The sequence below is a fragment of the Manihot esculenta genome, chromosome 4, assembly GCF_001659605.2.
Source record: "Manihot esculenta cultivar AM560-2 chromosome 4, M.esculenta_v8, whole genome shotgun sequence".
Classification (NCBI taxonomy): Eukaryota; Viridiplantae; Streptophyta; class Magnoliopsida; order Malpighiales; family Euphorbiaceae; genus Manihot; species Manihot esculenta.
Genome location: NC_035164.2, coordinates 26653009 through 26678337, shown reverse-complemented (window position 1 = coordinate 26678337; position 25329 = coordinate 26653009). Strand labels below are relative to the sequence as shown.

The 25329-nt window shown below is 27.4% G+C and overlaps 2 protein-coding genes across 2 annotated transcripts; one reads left to right on the top strand and one right to left on the bottom strand.

Moving 5' to 3' along the window:
• The first annotated feature begins 11005 nt into the window (after positions 1-11005).
• LOC110613181 lies at positions 11006-13543 on the top strand. The gene is made up of 3 exons (XM_021754188.2): positions 11006-11620; positions 11715-11900; positions 13171-13543. The coding sequence occupies exons 1-3, from the start codon at positions 11186-11188 to the stop codon at positions 13456-13458; spliced, it is 909 nt and encodes a 302-aa protein (XP_021609880.1). The 5' UTR covers positions 11006-11185; the 3' UTR covers positions 13459-13543.
• A 3573-nt stretch (positions 13544-17116) lies between these two features.
• Positions 17117-19671, bottom strand: LOC110613269 (lysine histidine transporter-like 8). Its single transcript, XM_021754319.2, has 5 exons — positions 19107-19671; positions 18880-19016; positions 18317-18744; positions 17937-18068; positions 17117-17754 (listed from the first exon to the last, which is right to left on the bottom strand). Exons 1-5 carry the CDS (start codon positions 19517-19519, stop codon positions 17269-17271), a joined length of 1596 nt encoding a protein of 531 aa, XP_021610011.1. The 5' UTR covers positions 19520-19671; the 3' UTR covers positions 17117-17268.
• Positions 19672-25329: the final 5658 nt, after the last annotated feature.

The following is a 25329-nucleotide window of genomic DNA, read 5'->3' as shown; positions in this document are numbered from 1 at the left end:
TCTGCTCATCCATGGACTCACTCAAGATTTACAACTTAATAGCCTCATCAATCTGTTATATAAAATCTACCAGTACTAGCTAATAGCTTTGCCATTCTTCCTCTTCAAACCTTGCACTGCTGAGCCTCCTCCATGACACATTGTTGGAAAGAGCATGAATGCTATAAGCAACACAATATGAGGAGGAATCATTGATGTGGCAACCAATTATTCTGCACAACAATCCCACGTAATGGATAATGCATGGAATCAAGTACAACTTGATTTCTTCTTTCCTTCTTTCTTTTTTTTCTTTCATTTATTTATTCCAGAAATTGGTTGAAAGAAGGGTTCATTCAAACATATATACATTTATTTAATATGAGATTTTTTTTTATATTTTAAAATGTTTATTTTTAGAGCTTGCAGGGCATAACTTGATAAGCAAAACAACTTGTTTCATGTCTATAAATAGACCCATAAAGGAAGGCGTGAATGCTCCTATTGTAAGCTCCTTGGGAAGACTGTGGTTTCGCCCAGATGAGGTTGCTTCATAAAGGAAGTTGGAAGCAGTCACCAGGTTGATTGCGAGCATAGACACAACTAGAATTGTATAACATGTGTCAGGGATAGGGCTTGTGATCGTTTTTGAAGCCATTGGAGATGGTTGACAAAGAAGCAAATATTCATAATCCTTTTAAAGGTCCAAAAACCATAAGGTATGCTACTTTTATTCATAATCCATATATATAAAAGAAAACATCCAAGGAAAAGACTTCAATCTTGAAAAATCTCTTGAAGATATTCAGCGGAACCGAATATTATTTTACATAAAAAAATTTTTTTTAATATTTTTAAGATACATTTATAAAAATTATATTTTACTGTTGTCTAAGATTCTCAATATTGAGATTTTAGATTTTAATAGAGATTCTATTGAAAATTTAAAATTTTAACACTAAAATCTAGATGGATATTACAAATATTGTATACTGTATCAATTTTAAAATATATTAATTGAGATACTAAATTATCTTAACATATAGATAATAACTTAATTATCTCTCTATATATATATATGTAAATAACATAATCTATTTGGAAATTATAAAATTTATAAAAATTTAAATAAGAGTATGCACAATGTTTGAATAAGAGATGAAAAAAATTAGAACGAGTCATAAATATGAATTAACCTAATTCCATTTTATTAAGATATGTCTTTACTAACGTCCTTATGCTATAGATTTAAGAGATTACATTCCTTTAACTTGCATTATAAACTCTATATATATATATTAAAGTCTAAGTTGTTACTTGTGTTAATACACTAAAGCAACAAATTTCAAATAGAAAAGTGAAAAAATTTCAAATAGAAAAGTGTTAATAGCAAAATATGAGAAAAAGGCTTTGATTTTTTGTTTTTTATTTTTTATTTCTATGAAGACTCTTATTTTATAACTAAGTGGAGTATTTCAATTCTCTATATAAGGAACATGATGATCAACGGCCTTCTGTCTCCAAGGGGAGGCTTGGCCCTGGAGCAAGATTAAGATCCAAAGCCCATTGAGTCGTATGCAAGTAAGTCGGCTCAGCAACGCACGACCCAATCTTGTGATCAGAAGTAGATTGAATTGACTACGCACGCGGGTCTACCCATGAAAAATCTGACCCGGTGATGTGACAAAAAATAAGGGAAGCAAGCTCAGTCACTTGCATTCCAGCCAGCATGTGCGTCGAGGGAATTAAATGACCGTCTGGCGTGGAGAGGTACTCTGACCCGTCCGTCCGTACGGCTTGAGTGACAGAAACAGGTGGCATTGTAGCAGAAAGGCGGTTATACGTCACTAAAGAATAAAAGGAAAAGGAATAAAGAGGGTACTGTAAACCCTATTTTCTGGACTTCAAAACATCAATATACATTTAAACCGTGAAACTCTTAATATTATTTGTGTTAAATATATGTTATTATATTAAAAATTTGTTATATGAATACTGATCTTAAAATATTATATGAATTAAGACATACATATGAAAATTCATGTGATAGATTTATGATTCTACATCACTCATCCACCTAACAACATCATCATCTATTTGCCTTTGAGGCAAATTATACCAAGGGGCATTTCCCATCCATGGAACTAACATGCTTAAGTAATAATATAACACAATGAAGCTTAGCACATTGTTAATCCACAAGAACAAGTAACAGTTTTATCTTAAGTGAAAAAAAGATATTCTTGAGAAGGTTGAAAGGCATAGCAAAGGAAAGAAAGTTGATGTGGAAGGACAATGTTCCAAAGAAATAAGATTACCAAAGCTCACGGTTTTGACCACAACACAACTCACATGTTAAAGGTAATAAAAAGCATCAACCACATAGACAATTTAGATAACAAAGTTATGTCTATGTGTGATTTAGTTTAATAGTAAATGTATCTGAGTAAATTTGAGAGATCTCATATTATATGGTGTAAATATTAATGTGATTATATAATTGAAAATAAATTAAATTTTTTAAAATAAGTGATAGTAAGTAAAATAAAACTATATTTTGATAAACAATAAGTAATATAAATTATTATTGTTGTTATTAATTTATTTTAGAGAAGAAGAATTTGGTAATGTTTGATTTCATATTACCACTGAAAAATAATTAAAATTTTGAATGGTGTGCAGCTGGCATGAAGTGAACCATACAATTAATCTATGGAATTATGATGAATCATCATTGCATAATTCATAAATGTCCTTTCTGATTCACCGGTGAGCCCCAGTTTTTGGGCCTACAAGAATGAAATCGCGCTCCGATCAGGTCTTGCCCACCAGAAGAACTGCGGGCCGTAGTGTCTCCCACCAATCAAAAAGCCTTAGCGTTGCGCTTTTTCTTTTTCTTTTTATTTTTCTTCCTTTTTCTAGTGTTGCCTTTTCTTTTAGCAAATTCTAACGCCCAACTCTTTTTTCTTTGGACTTTTTTTCTTTGTTGAAGGAAGTCCATGGCTGTGAAGGGCAATAGTGCTGAGCATTTAAATTTAATAAAAATAGGATAATTTACTATTTAAACTTTATTCCATAAAAAAATTCATTAATTACCTCTTTTATTTTAAAAAATATATTAAAATATTTTTAAAATATTAACAAAATACCAATTAATCATTCATTAATTTTAAACATTAAATATTTTAATATTTGATTTCTATAATATAAAAAAAAATATAATCGGTCTCATCCCTTCCATTAAAAGTATTTTAAATTTTTTTTAAATTAAAATTAATGCAGAAATTATTTTGTAAAACTTTTAAAAATTTAAACACGTTTTAATATATTTTTTAAAATTTAAAAATTTAATTAGTAAATTTTTTTACATTATAAAAATAAAATAATAATTTTTCTATTCAAATATTATTTTTGCTATTAATTATTTGATAACTTATTTATAAAAATTCATAGTTGGTTTCATAAGTTTATAAAAATTTAAATTAATTAGCTTCTCCAATTCAAAGGACTTCAGACTTTTTTTTCATTGCTTAATAGTTAAAATAGTTAAGTTAAAATTAGTGCAGAAACTATTTTATAAAATTTTAAAAAATTCAGATACATTTTAATAAATTTTTAAAAATTATAATACGGAAATAGTATTTAATAAAAGTCAATGATTTTAATATAAATATAATTAGAAGGTTAATAAAAAATTATTTTTTAGTATATATAAAAAATTAAAATAGATAAAAATTATAATATACTTAAATTTTAACTAAAAAAATTTAAAAAAATTTATATACACTTGTTTTTCTTGTTTCCCTTTGCATAGTCAAACGCAAGGATAATATTCCAAATAGTCTCGGCGCTAATTGCTCTTACACCTGTTTTTTTTTTTAATTATTATTATTAAATAATTTCTCTTAAATCTGTTAATAATAAAGAAAAACACCTCCTGTTTTTTTCAAAACAAAGAGAGAGTTTCATTATATTGAAGCGGAAAAATTATTTTTTAGTCCCTAAAATTTAATGTAATTAATATTTTTATTCCTCTATTTTGGCGATCCAACACTTAAGTCCCTCACTTTTTCTTCTGTCCAAATTCGTAGTCTTTCCGTCCAAAATAGTCGTTTGGGAAACGTGAATTGACAAAATTGACTCTCATTAAAAGTCCCGCTATTTCAAAATCACAAAACTCAAACCCAATGCCTCTTCACTGTAAATTCTTCTTCTTCTTCTTTTTCTTCTTCTTCTTCTTTACTATAACTCCTACCATTTCTGTAACTTATTATTCTTCTTCTTCTTCACCATAACTCTTACCCTTTCTGTAACTCTCAAATAATGATTCAAGGAGAAGAAAGATGGAAAAGAGAAAAAAAAAGAAGAAAAATTAACAATGTCAAAAGGAAATAGAGAAAATATGATGGAGAATAAAGATGAAAAAGAGAAAAAAAAAAAGAAAAATCAATAATGTCAAAAAAAAATAGAAAAAATATAAGGGAGAAAAAAGATAAAAAAGAAAAAAAAAGTTGAAGGCGTTTCCTAAGATAGTGGAGGAATCATCCAAGCTTCCACCTCTACGGGATATTCAACATCAGATTGATCTCATTCCTAGATCAAAATTGAGTCCAAAGGAGAGTGAAATCCTCCAAGAACAAGTGTCAAAAGGAAATAAAGAAAATATGAGAGAGAAGAAAGATGAAAAAAAGAGAGAGAGAGAAAAAAAAGAGGAGATTTAACAATGGATAAAATGAAATAGAAAATATATGAAAGAGAAGAAAAATAGAAATTTCACATTAAGAGGATGATATTTTTGGAAAAAATTATAACCTCTCACTTTTAAATTTTTGACCAAACGGCTTAAATAGACGGAAGGACTATGAATTTAGACGGAAGAGAAAGTGAGAGACTTAAGTGTTGGATCGCCAAAATAGAGAAATAGAAGTGTTAATTACGTTAAATCTCAAGAACTAAAAAATAATTTTCCCTATTGAAGCCAAATCAAATTGAAGGGCAGAGGAAAGTACAGATGGACTTTTCACCTAATGTATGGGCCACTTGGTTTGCTCTCCCTCATTACATAATATCAGAAACAAAAAGTGAAACATGGACTCAGCATAATCTAAAAAAAGTGCCACAATCTCATATCAGTTTAATATAGGAAAGTTAAAGAGTTACATATGACTCAATTTCAAAACTATTAAAATAATTTAATTAGCTATTTTGAGGTAGGTAGAAAATGAATTTAAAATTTATTTTAGATTAAAAAAATAATACAAAATTAATGGGTATGTAAGAAAATAGCTACTGATAAGGGAGATTGAATCACTAAAAGCACTAACACACTATAATATTAAGAGTCTGATTTAGTTTAATAATTATATCCAATTCAGTATAGTGCAACATAGCATAGTTATGATAAGAGTATCGTAAAATTAAGTTAAATAACCTCGGTTTCATATTGAAAAGTTAAAAGTTATATATGACCTAGCTCAAAACTAATAAAATTAAGTGAGAATATTAAGTCTCATATCAGTTTCATATTAAAAAGTTGAAAGTTATATGTAATCTAGTTCAAAACTATTAAAACAACTTAGAATAATCAGACTAAGTGAAAAAAATAATTAATTTTAGTCGGATTATTACAATAAGCATAATAGCTTATGCTAAGCTATTGTTCAAGACATAACCTTCATTCGACTAGTCAATTAGCCATTTCTAGTATCATATTATGACAAAATAAAAAAATCGAAGCTCAACTACTAAACAAAGACCATAAGATGAAGCTTGAGTCGTGGCATCCAAATTCATGTTTGATCATCCCAACATTCGGCAGAGACCAACGGGGAGGAAGAGAAGTGCAAAATAGCTCTATATTGCAACTTTTCAAGGGGACTTTAAGACTCCAGACCTCCAAAATCTATGGACTACACCCTAGTATTTAGGGGTGAGCAGTATTCGGTTCAAACCGAAAAAATCGATCGAACCGAATCGATTTGAAAATTTGATTCGATTTTTTATACATTTCGGTTCGGTTTTTAATTTCAGAAATTTCGGTTATTTCGGTTCGGTTTGGTTTTGATCAGAAAAAAGCCGAAAAAACCGAACCGAACCGATTAGTGATAATAATATATTTTTTCAATAAGATAGAGAAATTAAATCATATTAAGATTAAAATATTTTAATTAAATTTTAAAATATTAAAAATAAAGTGTAAAAAATAAAAAAATTATTAAAAATCGAAACCGATCAAACTGAATCGAATCGAACCGAATCAGACCGGTTCGGTTCGATTCGGTTTCTGACCAAAATCGGTTTGGTTGGGTTTTCATAAACACTAAAATTTCGGTTTTCGGTTTATTCGGTTTGGTTCGTTTTGAACCGAACCGACCGAATGCTCACCCCTAATAGTATTAGAGCCATCTGTACTATTGTAAACCTTAATCTCTCAGCTCATAATTTTTAGCAAATAGTCATCCTAATGCCCAAGCTGTTGAAGCACCTCCTATTGCAGTACCACGTGCTACCAGAGAACAAGTCCACCAAACAATGACTCCTTAACTTGCAAAACTCAGATAATCTTGGTACGATACTTATTACTGCATTGATGGATCTTGTGAGATACCACCTACTGAACATGCAAATATGGAGAAATGGAAGAAGGTAGATAGTATGGTAACATCATGGATTTTAAGCTCAATATCAAAGGAATTAATAGATGCTTTCATATATGCATCATCCTCAAAGGAGCTTTGGAAAGAACTCAAAGGCAAGGTTTGGAGAAAGTAATGAACCCCTTCTCTATCAAATTAAGTGGGTGATAACTTCTTTGGTTCAATCCAACGCATCCATTATGGTATATCTTACTAAACTCAAATGGCTGTGGGATGGATTAGCATGTTTAAAACAATTACCTATATGTGAATGTAGTGCTGCAACTGAACTAGATGCTATCACAAATGAAGATAAGTTTATCTAATTTTTAATGGGCTTGAACGACACCTATGAGCATGTTAAGAACCAAATCCTTTTAATGGACCATCTTCCAAGTATAAATAAGGCTTATTCTATAGTCTTAAGAGTAGAAAAATAAAAAGAAATTAATGTTGATTCTACCGATATTTTTAACTCTGCTATGTCGGTAAGAATCAGTTTCAGAAGGAAAGATTCCAAAGAAAGAAGGAATTAGAACCTGTGATTACTACAATAGTATTGGACACACCAAAGATACTTATTTCAAGTTGCATGGCTATCTCGAATGGTTTGCAAAATTCAAACAAAAAAGAGGACTCAACAAAAGCAACATGGTAGCAAATGTTGTAGAAAAGATGCCAGAGACAGATGCAAAAGCCAAAACTGATACTGAAAATGTTGATTGGACCAGAATAATACAACAAGAGGTTGCAAAATATAGTGTCCTTTCTCATTCTTTTTATAAAAATTCTTTATGTAGTATTTATTTTTATTGTAAATATTATAAAATAACAAATTTAAAATCCTCTACAAATATATATAAATATCAGTTCAATAAAATAAAAAATAAATTTACCATCTCTCATATTTTTTTTTCAACCTCAAATCATTTTGTTTAAAGAGTATGGAAAATCTATTCACTCTTTCAACCAAAGTTGCGAAGACACTTGTGCATATGGTCCAAGTATAAAGAACGTTGCATTTTGAGCCTTTAGTGGATAGTTGGGAGATCTAAACGATGTTTAGATCTCAGCATTTTCGCTGGTTAGAAATTCGGCTATGGCACCCTCGTTGCTCTCGGGAACTACAAAATAGATCATGATCAGGAAAATAATTTTGGCCACAGTTACTATCGTAACATATGTGCTTCATTGACTTTTGTTTTCAATCTTCTAAGCAGGCTGTAAAAAGAAATTCAATAGTTTGGGGCTTGCCTTGTTTGAGTGAGGTTAGGACGCTTGAAAATGCCATGGCTATAAGCTCTAGTGATTGCAGGTGGTCAATAATGGAGAGGTCAGGGAAAGAAAATATTATAATTGTTTAAGGGTAATTTTGTCTTTAGAAAATTAATTAACTGTAAATTAGTGTTTCTTTAACAAAATGACCAATTTATTTAACAGATTTAAAATTTAAAGACTCAATTACTACACAGATTAACTCGTGGGTTTTGTTAAAATTCAGAAATTTAACGTATTTTATTAAAAATATAATATTTAAATTTATTTTATATATAATTTTTATGTAAAATATGTTTAGAAATAATATATTAATATCATCCTATATGAAGAAAAAAATTAATGATATTAACTAGTGTTTGAATATAATTAAAATAAAGTAAAATAGAATATTCTTATATTAAAATAAAAGAAGTAAAATTAAAATTAGGTTACATTAAATAAAAATAAAAAATATAATATTATTATAAAATCAAATTATATAAGTTTTAATATAGCTATAAACTAAAATAAATAGAAATAAATAAATAAATAAATTTTAAGCTAACTATAAACTCTTGAAAGAAAATTACATAATGGGAATTTATAATAGAGAAAAAAAATTTAAAATTAATATTTTAATTTTAAAAAAAAATTAAAAAAATCAACTGCATAATACAAAAAAAAAAAAACTGAATTATCTCAAATAATAAATTGAAACAAGTTCGGAAATTACAGTTGTTTGAATATAAACAACTAAATAATTTAGATATATTATGTATGAATTGAAAAAAAAAAATTTTAAAATTAATATTTATATTCATTTAAATTATACATACATATACGTATATATACATGTTATACTAAAATTAATTATTAATTATATATTATATACATTAGTTTTTAGTTAAATCACATTTTTTTATTAATTTAAAATAGAAAAGTATTTTTTTTATAAAAATGGAATTTTTTTTTTTAAAAATATGGCAATATCCAACTCAACCCGTTAATCACCTACGTAACGGCCAAAATTTTCTATTTTGTATATTTGTTTTGGGTATTTTAAAAATTTCTACTTCTTTTAAGAATTTCTACTTCTATGTTGATTGGCTAAAAATTAATATAAAATTGAATTATTTTTTTAAATTTTAAATTTTATTACTATATTAATTTTATTTAAATTGAAATTCTGCTTTTAAAGGAACGGTTGGCCTTTATTTTTTTTTTCCGGCTTATACGGTTATTTTGTTGCTTAAAGTATTCATATTTTACACGGAAGTTTTATATTTTTCTAATAATTTTTTAAAGCGAATTATATATATATAATATTATAATTAAATTACAATTTATTTAATTTTTTTATTAATTAAAATATAATAATAATAATTTTATTTTTAATATTTATAAATATACCTTTGAATGAATTTATCTCTTATTTTATTATGAAATCAATTTTTAATAATATTTATTATAAAAAAAATCTTTCTATTATGAATATGGCATCAAATCCATAAAAAAAATAATAATATTAAACTAACATCATAATTTAATATAATATTTATTATAAATTTTATTTTTTAAAATTAAATTATCTAACCCATTAGTTATAGGAATAATATTTTAATTTCATTTTTTTAAATTTAAATAATCTAACTTATTATCTATAAAAAATAATACTTGATTTATATTTAAATATTTAACCCATTACTCATTAAACTTATATTTTTGAAATTAAATTATTTTTTAAATTTAAATAGTCTATAAAACTCATTAATTAATAAAACATTAATCATAAAATAGTTTTATCTATAAAAATTTAAAATTTATTTCTGAAAATTTAGATACCTTAACAAATAATTTTAATTATATAAATAAATTAGAAATTAATTAAGTGAGATAATTATTTTTTAATAATAAAATTAGCATATAAAATTAAATTACACAATAAATAAATAATTTTTTAAAAAAAATTTACATATTAGAATTGAAATTTTAAAAATAAAAAATAAATTTTTTGAATTGAAAAAATAAAAAATGAGAGGGATAAAATCAAATAAATAATTAACATTAAATGAACTAAATAATATTATTGAAAGCAGATTAGAATTTATTTAATAAAAGATTTAAAAATTTAATTTTATAAAATAAAAAATATTTTAATTAAATAATTTTAAAATAAAAACTAATTAATAAATTTTTTAAATATATAGAAATTTAATAATAATTTTTTTTACAATATATAAAATTATATAATTTGTAATTTTTCAGAAGGTCCATGGTTCTCTTGCCTCGCCGTAGCTCCGTCTCTAGCCCGTACGCCCAGACACCTTCCATCAAGAACCTGAAATAAATGTATCTAAAGCAATTTTTCAAGTAATTTTATATAATTTTTTCAATAAAAATAGTTAAATTAGAGTTTTAGTTTTAAAATTATAAAAATTCTTATATAAATAGAGTTCTTAAGAATTTATAGAGTAAATATTATGGTCTATAAGAATCCAATCTAAATAAATATTTTCTGTTATAGAGTAAATAGTGATGCAGGTATGTGATGGTAGGGGTCAGGTTATGATGGCTGCAATTAAGTTGGTTCAAGTCGGGAGGGGATGGGATGCAAAATCCAGGCCATTTCCCCCCACATCCTTCTCTTATTTCTTTCTCAGATTTTTCATCTACTTTATTTTTTTTCTAAAAATATCAAATTTGCTCCTACTAAAATTTTATTTTCATAAATATTATTTTATTTATTAAAAAATAAAATAAATATATATGAGATTTATTTGATTAAATCATACTCTCAATTACATTAAAAAAAATTTCCAATTACTCGTTCCAACTATCATCGGTTAAATTGTACGTATTAAAACTCCCTGTTAGGACCAATCTCGCGCGTGGCTGGGGCTGCCTCCTACTATCTTGAATACCAAACCACCATAAAGAAAGTGGATCTCACCTCTACTGTTTTCACCTTTGGATTTATTTTCTCCAGCGACTACGCCTTGAGAGTTGGAACACAGCATCACCAAAGCGTCCCACTGGATTAGAGCGTCAACAATACGCACGCGCGTCGTTTTACAGTCGGCTTTTTTCCATTTTCCCCAAAACGACACGAGCTACAGAGCCCATCGATACAATTTTCCTTGTCTCGTGATTCAAAAATCCCCCATTAGTCCCATCGATACAATTTTCCTCGTCTCGTGATTCAAGAATCTCTCGTTAATCCTTCTTTTTATCTCTGCTTCTTTGCTTCCTTAGGAAGCTGTCCCGGTCTCTTCCTTTTCTTGTCGATAAATTTCAATTCATTTCTCTTTTCCAATATGCACGCCAAGACAGACTCTGAGGGAACCAGTGTTGACACCTCATGGCCGCCGCGATCACCAACGCGGCGACCGATGTACTACGTACAGAGCCCCTCAAACCACGACGTGGAGAAAATGTCATATGGGTCTAGCCCAACTGGTTCGCCAGCCCACCATTACTACCATTGTTCACCTATTCACCACTCTCGAGAATCCTCCACGTCGCGTTTCTCGGAGTCTCTTAAGAATCCCAGAAGCCTCTCTGCCTGGAAGCACGTAAAGATTAATCAGGATGACAATGATGATGATGAAATGGACGGCGATGATGGTGGTTCAACTCGGAATGTGAGATTGTATCTGTTTGGGTTAATTATCTTCGTGTTGCTGTTCACTATCTTCTGCTTGATTTTGTGGGGCGCCAGTAAGGCCTACAAGCCTGAAATCTTCGTTAAGGTGCTGTGTTAGCCTTGTAATTCTTTATTTTTATGCCTTTTGTGTTTGGGAAGTGGGAAAATTTATCTAAAGCAAAATTAATTAATTAAAGCAGAACATGGTTTTCGAGAACTTTAACGTGCAAGCCGGAAATGATCAGACAGGAGTTCCAACAGACATGCTGTCATTGAATTCTACGGTGAAGATTCACTACAGAAATCCCGCCACATTCTTCGCCGTGCACGTCACCTCTACTCCTCTGGAGCTACATTATTACCAGCTGAAGATCGCCTCTGGGCAGGTAAGTGAATATACTCTTTCATCCTGGGTTAAGAAATGTAGTGCTGCTTAGTAGAAGGGTAGAATTGTCATTCGAAAGTAGTTTCAGGGACAAAACCCAACAGGAATTTTGGGTGATTTTGGAGAATTGGAAACGCTGGGGGATGGGCCCCATTTATTGTATTGGTTGGCTAAATGGAGTGCCTGAAACGGACAGTACCAACCCTAAGACATAGACCAGTCCTTTTTGTTAGAGAAATGGCATGGAGCCCATTGTTTGTATGGTCATTTTAATTATTAAACTTTGTTTTTGAAAAAAAGGGGGCAAAAGAGTTTTTTTTATTTTAAAATTACGTGGATATGTTGTATCCTCTAAATGGTATAAAAAGACCAAAAATTACTCTATATTAAATATATCAAAATTTAACTATTTATTATTAAAAATCTAAATAAAATTATCACTTTTCACAGTTTTATAATTAAAGGTATTATGAAGTTCAATTTTATGATTAGAATCATGTGAAATTCAATTAAATTTCAGAATTATATAGTTTTATAAAAATTATATAATTCAATTGAATTTTATATCATTTTTGTTTGATTTAATTTCAAAATTGAAATTCATTTATTTTCAATTACTAAATTACCCTTAAAGATAATATATATTTATTAGAAATAAAATTGTAATATATATATATACTATTAAAAAAAATTTATTTACAATAAATATATAATAATTAACCACTATAATAATAATATTGATAAAATTAAAATAAATAACATGAGAGTTATATTTGTGTATAAGAAAATTTTTATTTTATTCAATCAATTTAAGAAAGTGAATGTTTAAGGTAAATAGTGTGTTGCACATCCCCATTATTTAGTATATTTATTACTTTTATTTAATATTTATAAATAATATAAAAAATTAAAAACTATAATTATTTATTAAAATAATTTTTAATCATTTATTTTGTAATCGTTAACATTTTTAATGAATTATTAATTTTCATATATTTATTTAATTAATTAACTAATAAAATAAATAATAATTGAGTGTAAAAGTTTTATTGGAGGTATTTTAGTACGAAGGATCAATTAATAATAGTTTTTAAAAATCTGAAGGATCAATTAATAAATTTTTTAATATTATAGGGATTAAGTGGTAATTTTTTTATTTTTTAAAAATAAGTTTGTGAATATTATGTCTAATTAATATCAGCTCATTGTTTGCTAAATTTCAACCTTTTCTACATGAAAATTTGATGGGTGAATGAAATGAATGCACATAGATGAAAAAGTTCAGACAATCAAGGAAGAGCCAGAGGAGAGTGATAACAGTAGTGCAAGCTTCTGAAATTCCACTGTATGGAGGAGTGCCACTTCTTGCCAATGCAAAAGATCACATAGAAAAAGTAGCAGTGCCATTGAATCTGACATTTGTGGTGAGGTCAAGAGCTTACATTTTGGGAAGATTGGTTAAGTCCAAATTCTACAAACATATCAGATGCCCAGTTACTCTTCATGGAAACAAACTTGGCAATCCCATTGATTTGAAATCTTCTTGTATTTACCATTGAAGAAGGATGTTAATTAAGCTTCTGCTTTTCTCTGTCTCTAGTGAATATCAACTCTTACTAATTCATGTAGGTATTGCTTTTTTTATATGCATGCAATTCACCTCTTTGCACAAAAATGATTTACATGCTATTGCCTGAGGAAATATGCAAATTGGTATAGCCTTTATAGATTTTAAAACATTATGGGCATAAAATTGTAGAAATATGCTCAAGTTTCTAACTTCTGTGGATATCTGCCATAAATGGAAGGTAATTATTATTTAATTGAGTAAAAAATTTTATGCAGAATATTTTAAATTTTTTTATAATATTTAATTACTAAAATTAAGAAAAAAAGGGTTAATTAAAAGATTTTTTAAAATTTTAAAAATGCTTTAATATTTTTTTTAAATATATTTAGCCGAGGGTTAACTTGGTCTTTCTATTATGATTTCGGAAAGGAATAGCAGATTTGCCACCAGTTGCATGCAGGTAGCCATCGGAGTAGCATGCAGGTAGCCATCGGAGTAGCATGCAGGGATTTTGGTTGGCTGGGTTTCGAAGCTTTGTCTGTTACTAAAAATCTGTATAGTTGGACTCGAATATTACAAATTGGGCTTGCATTTTGACATTTATATTATTTTGGTATGAAAAAATTGGGGTAATTTACAAATAAACCAATTAATCTAAATAATTTAAATATTTTCATTAATATTTATATTTTTAATTTTTAATTTTAAACAATCAAATCAAACTTTTAAAATTTATTACAATTTTATCTATGAGTCCAAATCAATTTTGATCGAAATATGAAAATGTCACGTACCATCTATTAATTTAGATTTATGGATAAAATCGTAATAAATTTTAAATGTTTAATTTAAATTTTTAAAATTAAAAATTTAAGATATAAATATGAATTCACGAAAACTGGTTAATTAACCTTTACAATATAGTCCTTTTATGAAATTTATTGTTAATCATAAATTAATAAAGTCGATTCAAATTAAAAAGGTTAAATTTTTATAAATATTAAGATTGTAAGAACTAAATTATTATGAATTACTACAAATAAAGGAATTAAATTATTATAAAAAATAAAATTTAAAGAATTATACTTTAACAGTGAATTTTAACAGAAAGGCAATTTTATTAACAAAATGAAATATTGAAACTAAATTATTTCTAACTAAAATAGCAGGGATTAATTTGTAGGTTTTATTAAACCTCAAGGGCTATATGATAAATTATTCAATTTTTTTTTAAAAAAAATTATTTATTTTAAATCATTCAAAAATAAAATAAAAATTTTAAATAAACTAAAATATAATACAATAAAAAACTACTACTACTACTAAAATCACTACACAAATAATACTTTAAATAAATAAATATAGTAGTATTACAAATGAAATTACTAATAAAATTAAATTAATCAAAAGAAAAATAAAATCAATATTAAAAACAAATTACAGAAAGTATTATAATTATACTATAATAAAAATAAAATAAAAGAAATAGTTATCAAAGAAGAAAAAATTAATAGAATAATGATGAAAAGAAGAAAATGGAAAAAAAAAATAGAGGAAAGAGAGAAATGAAGGAAAAGTGAAATACATAAAATGAAAAATTAGAAAAGGTAATGAAAAATAAAAGAAGTGAATATGGAAATATAAGAAAGAGAAAAAGTAAAAGAAAATAAAAATAAAATATACAAAAAAAGGAAGCAAAAGATAAAGGGAAGAAAATTATCAGAGAAAAAAAAAATGTAGATTATATTTCTTTGCAATTTTTATGAATTGCAATCTGATAATAATAAAAATAAATTTGTATCCGACCCTAAAGAAACAAATTTTCAAAGTTGTTTTTAAGTTTTTCATTTTTTTTATAAAGTTTCACAATTTAGAAACGAATTTCAAAAAAATTATTAATTTAGAAACGGATTGAAATTCACCATTAAATTCCTTATCTAATATATTTCTAAATTTTGGATTTTTTTAATCTTAATTATTTAGAAATGGTATAAAACATGATGAAATATTTTTTCCTAAATTTTTAGTTTTTTTTTTTTAACTTTGGAGTTTAAAAACAGATTAATTTGTTTATTTATTTTTGGAGTTTTTTTGCTTTATAATATAAAAAGAGATTAAATTTTTTTGAGTTTTTTAACATTTACAATTTAAAATTAAATTAAAAACTGAATGAAATTCGTTTCTAAATTTTATTTATAAATTTAGTATATTTTTTGGCCTACAATTAGCAATATATTTCTTTCAATTTCTAAAGATCCTTATCCATTTTTATTGATATTAGAAATTTTTATATATTTTTTGAATTTTTTGTTAGTTTAATGTTTAAATTGTGTGAAATGATTCAATTTATTTATTTATTTATTTTATTATGATTCCAATTATATCTACATAATCTAACTTTTTAGGAGGGTTGCTAACTCAATAAGACTTATTAGTTAGTTTCTAATTTTTTTTGCTATTCCAACAAATTCTTTATATATATTATTAGTGGATTATGAATAATATTTTAGAATTTTTAATTGATGGGTATCGAATTCGTTAATTAAAATTAATTTTTTTAATTTAATAATAATTATAGATAGAGTAGATAAATTGGAGTATAATTCATATAGACTTTAAATTTATTTAATTTAAATAATAAACGAAGAAAAACGAAGAATCGTTCAAAATAGCTCTACAATACCTTTGTTAATTTCCCTTCATATTTTCAGTTTCAACTCTATCTAAAATCAAGATTTAAATAAAAAATTAATTTATTACCATCAAAATAATAAAATTATTAAAATTAGTATAAAAAAGTGGTGAATTTTATCACTCACCACCGATACTATATAAAAGGTGAGATTTATAACTTTAGTTTTATTTTTATTTTTATTTATTTTGAAATTTTTTCACCATTCTTGAATTAGTAAAATAAATATCTCCTGCATTCCATAATATTTATCTATTTTAATTTTTTTATTTAAATTAAAAATAATAGTTATTTAGTTAAATTGATGATTTTTTAATTATAACATATTTTAATTTTATTAAAATAATAAAATCATTATTAATAATATAATAGTTTGATTTAAATGTTGATAGATTATTTGAATTCTCATTTAAAAATGATTAAGGAGGGATTATATCGAAAATAAAATAAAATAAAATAAAATTATAATAGTTAATTTATATTAACCATAATACTCATTTATTTTTATAATTTTTGTCCATTTTATTTTTTACACATATTAAAAAAATAATTTTTTTATTAATTTTTTAATTATATCTATATTAAATATATTAAATTTTATTAAATATTAAAATATATTTTAAATATTTATTTAAAAAATAACAATTAATGAGAAATTATTTTAAAAATAAAATTAAATAAGATTGTAATAGTGAATTTTTATATATAATGAAAAAAATAAAGTAATAATAATTTAAACACAACTAAAAAAATTAATAAAAATTATGAGATATAGATAATATATATATAAGAAAGAAAGTTAATTATTTTGAAACAATTAAAAATAAAATGATAAATAAAAATTATGAGAGAGATGATCACATGATCATAACCTAATTTATTGTGTTAAAATGTCTCTAATTAAATAAGTAGCTAGCAAACACATACCTATATGCAGAAAAACATAGAACCTTATTTAAAAAAAAAAAAATTCTGGTATTATATTTATTTCCTCTTTAGAAAATAAATCTCACAATTACACAAGAACAAATAAAAAATAAGAAAAAAAACCCTAGAATTACAATTATGCTCACTCCACTCTATTCCAAATTAAAGACATTAATCAAACTACTGTGGATTAAAGAAGCTAACTTTGGTACCAGTACTAACAACAACATATATCCCAGCAGCAATCTGAGCTCCACTGAGAGCCAAACCAAAGATTCCAAGTCCCCAGTTGAGGAACCACATTGGGCTATACATCTCTGGTTTCTTCATCTTAAGCCACATGAAACATGGATAAGCTAATGTCACTGGCAATGCTATTCCTCCTATTAACCCAGCCATGCTTCCCAGGAATGGGATTGCCACCGCCACGAAAAAGCACAGGAAACCAAACAATGCTCGGATAATCGCCCGGAGCCACCACGGACACGGCTTCTTCATTCTCCGAGTGTATAATGACTCTAAATCATCAAACATTGGCATTCCATAGATTTGGAATGAGCTTAATGCGTTAATTATGACGAATAAACTTGTTAAAGCTAGAATAAACCGTGAAGTGTCTCTTCCATGGAACATAAATAAGGCTGTTAACATGCCTCCTGTTGGTATCTGCAAGTCAAGAGTAAATAAATAAATATTTATTAGATATGAGAATTATATATACCCATGTTAATTTTGATAAATCCTAAGGATATAAAAGTAATTTTTCCTAAGTAATATAATTAATTTTGTTGATTTGAGAATTAAAAAAAAGGTTGTACAAGTATGAAGAAAGGGAAAGGAGTTAATACCATTTGACCATAAGCCCAATAGCCACCAATTGCGAGAGGAAATAGGCACATAGCAATAAGTGCATAAGCCACCTTCACACCCTTCCACATGGGCACTCGTGATGGATGCTTCTCACTTGAAGGCATTGTAGCCTGCAGATTTACATTAAGACTTGCATTTAATATTATTAACTGCCTTGTAAATGAAATAAAGCTTTCAACTTTGACTTCCAACATACTTTGTTATGTAAAAATGACTTGTGAAATTTCAACATCTCCGGCTTATTGCTAAAAAATTATCTATACCCATGCCTAACTTTTCTTAGATTAGAATTTTTTTTAATTTAGGAAATCAAGAAGTTGAATTGACAAACTTGCATATATACGATTTTTATACATACCTGAATCTCAAGTATGAGATTGTGACCTCTAAAGGCAAAAGCAATAATTCCAAGCGCATTTAACACATCAAAAACTCTTTCTATATCGCTAGAACCTCGCACAGGGTTGTATGAAACCCCAGGCATTCTTCCTTCGGCGACCGAAACTGCCCATATAATCGTACAATACCCAACAGCAGTGATGGCTCCAATTAGCGACACCCCAGCTATGGAGTTCATGTTTGGAAGCTGAGACAAAACAACTGCACCGCATGTAAACACCAAGTACCATTCCACAGTTGTTAATGTCTTGACGTTGCATGTCTCTCCACATACTGTCTGAAAGAACATTTTTGATGTTGATCCTCCGATGATGATTAGAGCTATACATGTCCCTGCTGATAGGTACATGATTGGGACGAGCGCAAGCCACTTTGATAACTTCTCACCTGAAAATTAAGATCAAACGAACAATATATCAAACACTTGGTGATTATTAGTTGATTAATCATCTCCAAATACCCAAAGAACCAAAGAAAGAGAAGTACTTCATAGCAAATTGTGTCAAACACTAGAATTCTTACCAAAGGTAGCGTTTGCGAGCTGCATATATCTGCTGTATCGAATGCCTTGTTCTGTAGATTCATGGAGTTGTACCAAGAGATAAAGAGTGTACAATTGCCATAAAAATGTCAAGGTCATGTCTATGACTCCCCAGGCCCTGTACGTAATCAAACATCAAATGAATATAGCTCAAGCTGCTTGCTATAATTTGCTTGAAACCAACCAAGAATATATCTTTCTCACTTACCAACCAAGAGTGGTGAAGGCAACAGGAAGGATGAGTGCTTGAACACCAATCCCGGAGCAAAGACAGTGAAACGCTGCGTAAAATTTGTTCCCATTTCGGGACTCGGTGATAGGAAGCCAAGCATCTTGAGGGTCAAGCTTAGTAAGGTGAAGAGCCCTTCTGATGGGGCTACCTAAAGGGGTAATAAACCGTGGCGTTCGAAGTCTTGGAGTTGATATCTTCGGAGTTGAAGTCCTCGGGGTTCTGTTTGTGCTTGCAGGCTGAATATGATCACCGGTGGATAACAACGGTGATCGAGACAAGGAAGGAGAGTGGAATTGTGAAGGCGGAGCTGATATAGGAGGCGTCGAGGCTGCGACAGAAGCTGGTTTCGGTGTCGCAGGAGTGGAGCCAAATTCAAAAGCATCAGCCATTTTTCCTTTCCAAGACTTTGCCTGAAGCTAGAGGAGAGGCTAGTTCCTATGTTCCAAACCCAACAAATAAAAGTTCAACTATATATAGAGCTAAATTGCTGCTCAAGGGTGTCCAACCTGCATCGAAATATGTAAACAAATAATGAAAATTCAAATATTTTGAGTCTATTATAAATCAGACCGGTCTGATCAGCAAGCAAAAATTGCTCCTAAAGTGAAATATAATAATTGGAAATGAGCCACGCAGAGTATAGAAAAATGATACAAAATATTCTACTTGGAATGAAGGACATGGAAAAGGATATAAGCAGCCAACCATATTCGTCAAACAAAGGCCATTCCCATTTCTTTATACATATCGCCGGTCTTATGAAGCAGCTTCACAAAATTTTGGTCAAAATTTATTACCCCTATTCACTTAAAAAAGCAGCCCTCACCTCTCTATCTTTGACTTGGAATTAGTCCTAAGTTATGCAACATTAAAATCAATTATTACTAAAATAGAATAACACTTAATTAAAAATTTCAAATTTAAATTTTAAATATAAAATATTTTTAAAAATTTAAAAAAATATTATTTTTTTAACAAACTGACATATCCGCTATAAATCTTAATTAGTTAATAAATATATATAAAAAATTAATTATTACTGATGGAATTTTTTTCTTAAGGATTATATATAGATTGTGACATATGTGTCATGTCATCGGTTATGTGAGAATAATTTTTTTATATAAAAAAATAATTTTTTAATTCAATAAAAATTTAATAGGTCAAATAATAATTAATGGGCTATAGAGTCTTTTTCTTATCATAAACCTCTCAAAAAATCAATTAATTAGAATGATTTGATTAGCTTGTGAGAATGGATTTGGAGTTCTATTTCATAATAATTAAATGTTTGTGAAATTATTAAATAAAATAAGAAAATAGTTAAGTGTAATGAGATAATATCAATGGTTTCCACATGAGAAGGGATTTTTTTTTTTTTTTTTGAGATAGAGAGGGATGTGTAAAGACAGCACATACAAGTTGAAGGATTATTTAAAAAGAGAACATATGGGTATTATTTAAAAAGAGAACATATGGGTATTATTTAAAAATGAAATCAACAGTTCTCTCAGCTGTACCATCTTTTATATATATATACCTCGTTCAGTCTGTTTTAGCAGCTATTAATTTTTAATTATTTTAACATTGATAAATTTTCTGATAATAATTAGTTAAAAATTAACTAATTTTTTATTATTTATTTAATATTTAATTAATATTATTTTTTAATTAAATTAAAATAATAACACTATTTTAAAAGTTATTGTCCATCAGGATAATAGTATATAGTATAAATTTTTTTCTTTGGATTTGGCTGATAATAAAAATAAAAAATAAAAAATGCTTTTAAATGCCGGTTGAAGATGATGTGGCATTAAGAGAAATATTGAAAGAACCAACCAAAATATTTTTGTTGTTTTTCACCCTCTATGTAAGCGGTTTATAAAAAGTCAACATGTCTGAATAAATTAAATTATTATGATTTTTATTTATATTACTCGTGGACGTAAGTATAGTACAAAGCTGTTAGGTGGTTTCTTAAATTTTTATAATTTTTATTATTTAAAAATCGAATGAAAATATTTTAAATGTGTTAAATTTTTTTTTAAAAAAAATTTACTATACTAACTTAATTTGGTTTAGTAATTCAAGATATATTACTCAAACAGATAGATTTACATTTGAGTATGTAATCCCACGAATCTCTATTAAAAAAAAAAAGAAAAAAAAATTTACTTAAAGTTCAAATTGAAGTTTTCAGACGTTAATTAAATATCTTAAAAATCTTACTTCAAAAAATCATTTACTCTCAAATATTAAAGTAAATTACTATTACTTATTTGCCAATTAAGAGATAGCTACTTTTAATTTAGCAACGCTGGGAAAGTAGGGTTAGAAACTTATTTATGACTCAAAACTAAATATTTTCCAGATGGTAATTTCCTTTCAATAGAGGTGAGCTCTAATCCTAGTTTTATTTGGAGGAGTCTTTCACCGTTCAAAAATTTGCTAAATGTTGGTGTTAGATAGAGAATTGGGGATGGTTCTTTGATTAATATTTGGGGTGATCCATGGCTTCCTAATAAGGATAATTTTTTCATTCAGACTTCTCTAATTGATGGTTTGCAGGAGTTTAAGGTGTCAGGTTTAGTCGATGACGGGTACAGATTGAAATAAACATTTGTTTACTGAGCTTTTTACAATGGAGGATGTGCAAAGTATTCCTCAAATTCCTCTTAGTGTGACTAGTCATATGGATAAAGGGATTACAATTCACTAGGATGGAAAGTTCTCTATCAAATCTGGGTATCATGTTGCTAGTAGGAATGATGAAGGGTTCTCTCAATTTGTGGTGCCAAGTGAGTGGAAGATGATTTGAAAGTTTCATCTTTCCCCTAAAGTTAAGAATTTCTTTTGGAGAGTTTTAAGAGGAGTTTTGCCATCTCGGGTAAATTTGACCAATAGATCTATTGATTTAGCTGTGGATTGTCCTACATGTGGCATGGTTGAGGATGACTTATATATTTTTTTGCATTGTTTTGTTGTTGCTAAGTGTGGATTTGATGTCTTTTTCTTCTTTACACAGTTTTGTTACTATATAGAGTATATGGTGTCATAGGAATTTGCTTGTTTGCTTGTGTGGCAAGAAAAGGTTGCTAGTGCTGCTGTTATTATTCAAGTGGTTTCTTCCCTTTTGACTGAATGACAGTCTGTTCGAGTAAGTTGTCTTGGAGTTTCTAACCTTATGGTTCTGTCTGGTTAATAAAAAACATATAGTTAGCAAATTGAAATATAATGTGGATGTTGCTCCCTACATAGGGATTTGAAGTGTATCTCCTTTGGAACGGTTATTAAGGATTCTAATAGTATGTTTGCCTCTAGCTTGTCTAACACTTACAATGGTCACATTTTGTCTGCTTTATCTGAAGTTTTTTTTTTAAGAGAGGTTCTGAGTTGGTTGTGTGGTGATTTATTTTGTGATATTCATATTGAGATGGATGCGAAGTTGATTGTGGATGCTTATCTTTCAGAACACACGATGATTGGTTTGAATTTAGTCTAAGCTTCTAGACTCTACTGTGAATCTTCTTATCTTAGAAGGGTTATAAATGAACCTTTCATGATGTTTTTTACTCTTAATATATTTGATGATTTAAAAAATATATATATTTTTTATTGGAGTCAATAATTTGTAGATTTTTAAAATTCCAATGGTTAAATAGCTGACTTTAAAAATACTAACATGTGAGTTACTTTAAACTACATAAACTTATTTTAAATGGAAGAATTTAATTTTTTTTTAATTTTAAAAAAATTAATTTAAAAAATTAAAAGTTTGTGTATAATTTTATAAGTATTTATTTTGTTTTTTTTTTTTAATAAAATGAATGATTTCAAAATAAGCTAATGGATACTATGATTATTTAGAATGAGTTTGAGAATTGCATTCACATCAAAATAAGATTTTATAATTAGATATTTAATACTGATTACTCACATGTAAATAATTAATTAATATGAGATTTTTTTTATAAATGATGATGTTTACAAATTTGGGAATGCTATAAAATAAATTTAAATATTTTTATGAAAATTATACTTATTAACATTAAGTAAGTTTATAATATTCAAGCAACACTTGATTAGTTAATAATTAAATATGAGTTTCGAGATAAATGCAATTAATTTATAAATTACTAAAAAATAAATTCAAAAATAAATTCAAATATGTAGATATAATTAAACAAATTCAAATGGGAATATGTTAATTTTACTGGTATGATTTAACAGTAGTATATTTTACTTGAGCATAACCGAATCAAATTGTTTGTGAATTATTTGATATTCAACTTGATAAAAGTTTGATTGCGTTTGACTCGATTTTTAAATAAATTAAATTTGAACTTAATTTTAGACTTGTTTAGTAAATGAGCCAAATTTGAGTTATATAATATTCGATTTGTTAAGACTCGTGAGTTCAGCTCATTTTTCAGTTCATGAGTAAGTTCACGAACAGACTCAGTGAATGATTTTGTTGAGTAGGTTGAAATTAATATTATAAAAGAAATAAATTCAAATCCTTCATATAATTTTCATGTGTCAAACTTTTTTTTTTTTAAATTCAGCTCTATATAGTTTAGTTACACTTTTAAAATTTCTAAATATTCGAATCGTTAAGATTTAAAATTTTATTTTTTACAAATTTACGAGCTGATTTGTATATATAATTATTTAACTAAAATTATTTAGTTTTAAACTTATGAGTTTTAAATTAAAACTTATTATACATGTAAATAAATTGAACTGTTTACGAACTTTTGGAGACTAAATTTGATAAAAATTCGACTCATCTAAACTCGTTTGCTAAACGAATCAATCTTAAATTTATTAATACTCAGTTCGAATTCGAAATGAGTAAGACTCTAGTTCGACTCGAACTCGAAAAATCTTTAACAAATTAAGATTGAATTCTTTAAAATTCGACTCGACTCAGTTCATTTACATCCCTAATTTTATCGGAGATCAATGGAGAGTGGGGTTTTGTAGCCTGATAAGGCCATTGTTCATAGTTGGTGGCAAAGCTGTGAGCCCTGTTCGTAGGCCTAAGTTGGGTAGGAGATTCAATGCTAACAAGTTGTGGATTAAATTTGATAATTGTTTCATGCATCTAAAAGGGGATGTGATATAAAAAATTTTGCATTGCTATTTAAAATATAGACATTGATGTATCCAAATAACTATTTATAAAATGAAATAATGTTGAGGTAGTTAGTATTTCGTAGCAATCATTCCGACGATATCTAAGTCAATAATAATGTTATAAAATACTTTAAAAAGTAGTAAATGTTATTGAATTGCAGGAATTATATACTTGAAAACAAGAAAATGAAATCAATTATCCAAGCCCATAAAATTCAAAGATACTAATTAGTGTATCCATGATCATAGAGATTGTGTTAATTATGTATTGACTGTTGATCCATCAACAACGGCTAAGTAATGGAGCTTCAGTCGGTCTTATTCGAGCAAGACTTCCATCAGCAACGGCTAAGTAATGGTGCCTCAGTTGGTCTTATTCGAGCAAGATTTCTTGCATTCTAGGTTACGGATAAGATGCTCTATGACCACTAGTCAACAGGCGAAGACTTGCCAAGTTATCAATTATTAATGGGTGGGCTTCTTTTAGTTAGCGAGGTATATTTATTTATTGTTTTAATATTGTGAATATTTAAAAAAAAGGTTAGAATTAAATTTTGAGAGTCATGGGACATTGTTATAATAGATCGCTGTAATGCTCTTTTCATCACAATAAAACCTTTACTTTTAATAGCTTTCCATTGATTGAGTGTATCCATGTCATGCCTGATGTGGCGGCCCCTCCTGCTAGTGCCAGCGTTGGATCGCTGCTGATTTCATTGTCAATATATGCATGAGCTATTCCAGCCCCCTCCGGACCATCGGCATTGAATTTTCTACGATCACCGTGGCGTAACTTATAGCAGATTTTGTTCTATTTAGTTAGTCTTTTTTTTTTTCTTGAAAAAAGTTATATTTTGCATAGTATAATATCATAGTGCTGTATAATATATAATAATTAAATTTTAGATTTAAATCTTAATATATAAATAAAAAATAATAATATTCTTTGATGCATGCATGTTAATAAAGACAGAGAATGACAGATTTTTTATTTTTAAATTTATATAATTTTGTACGTAATAGGGAGGAAACAAATGGAATTAAGAGGAAGATTAGT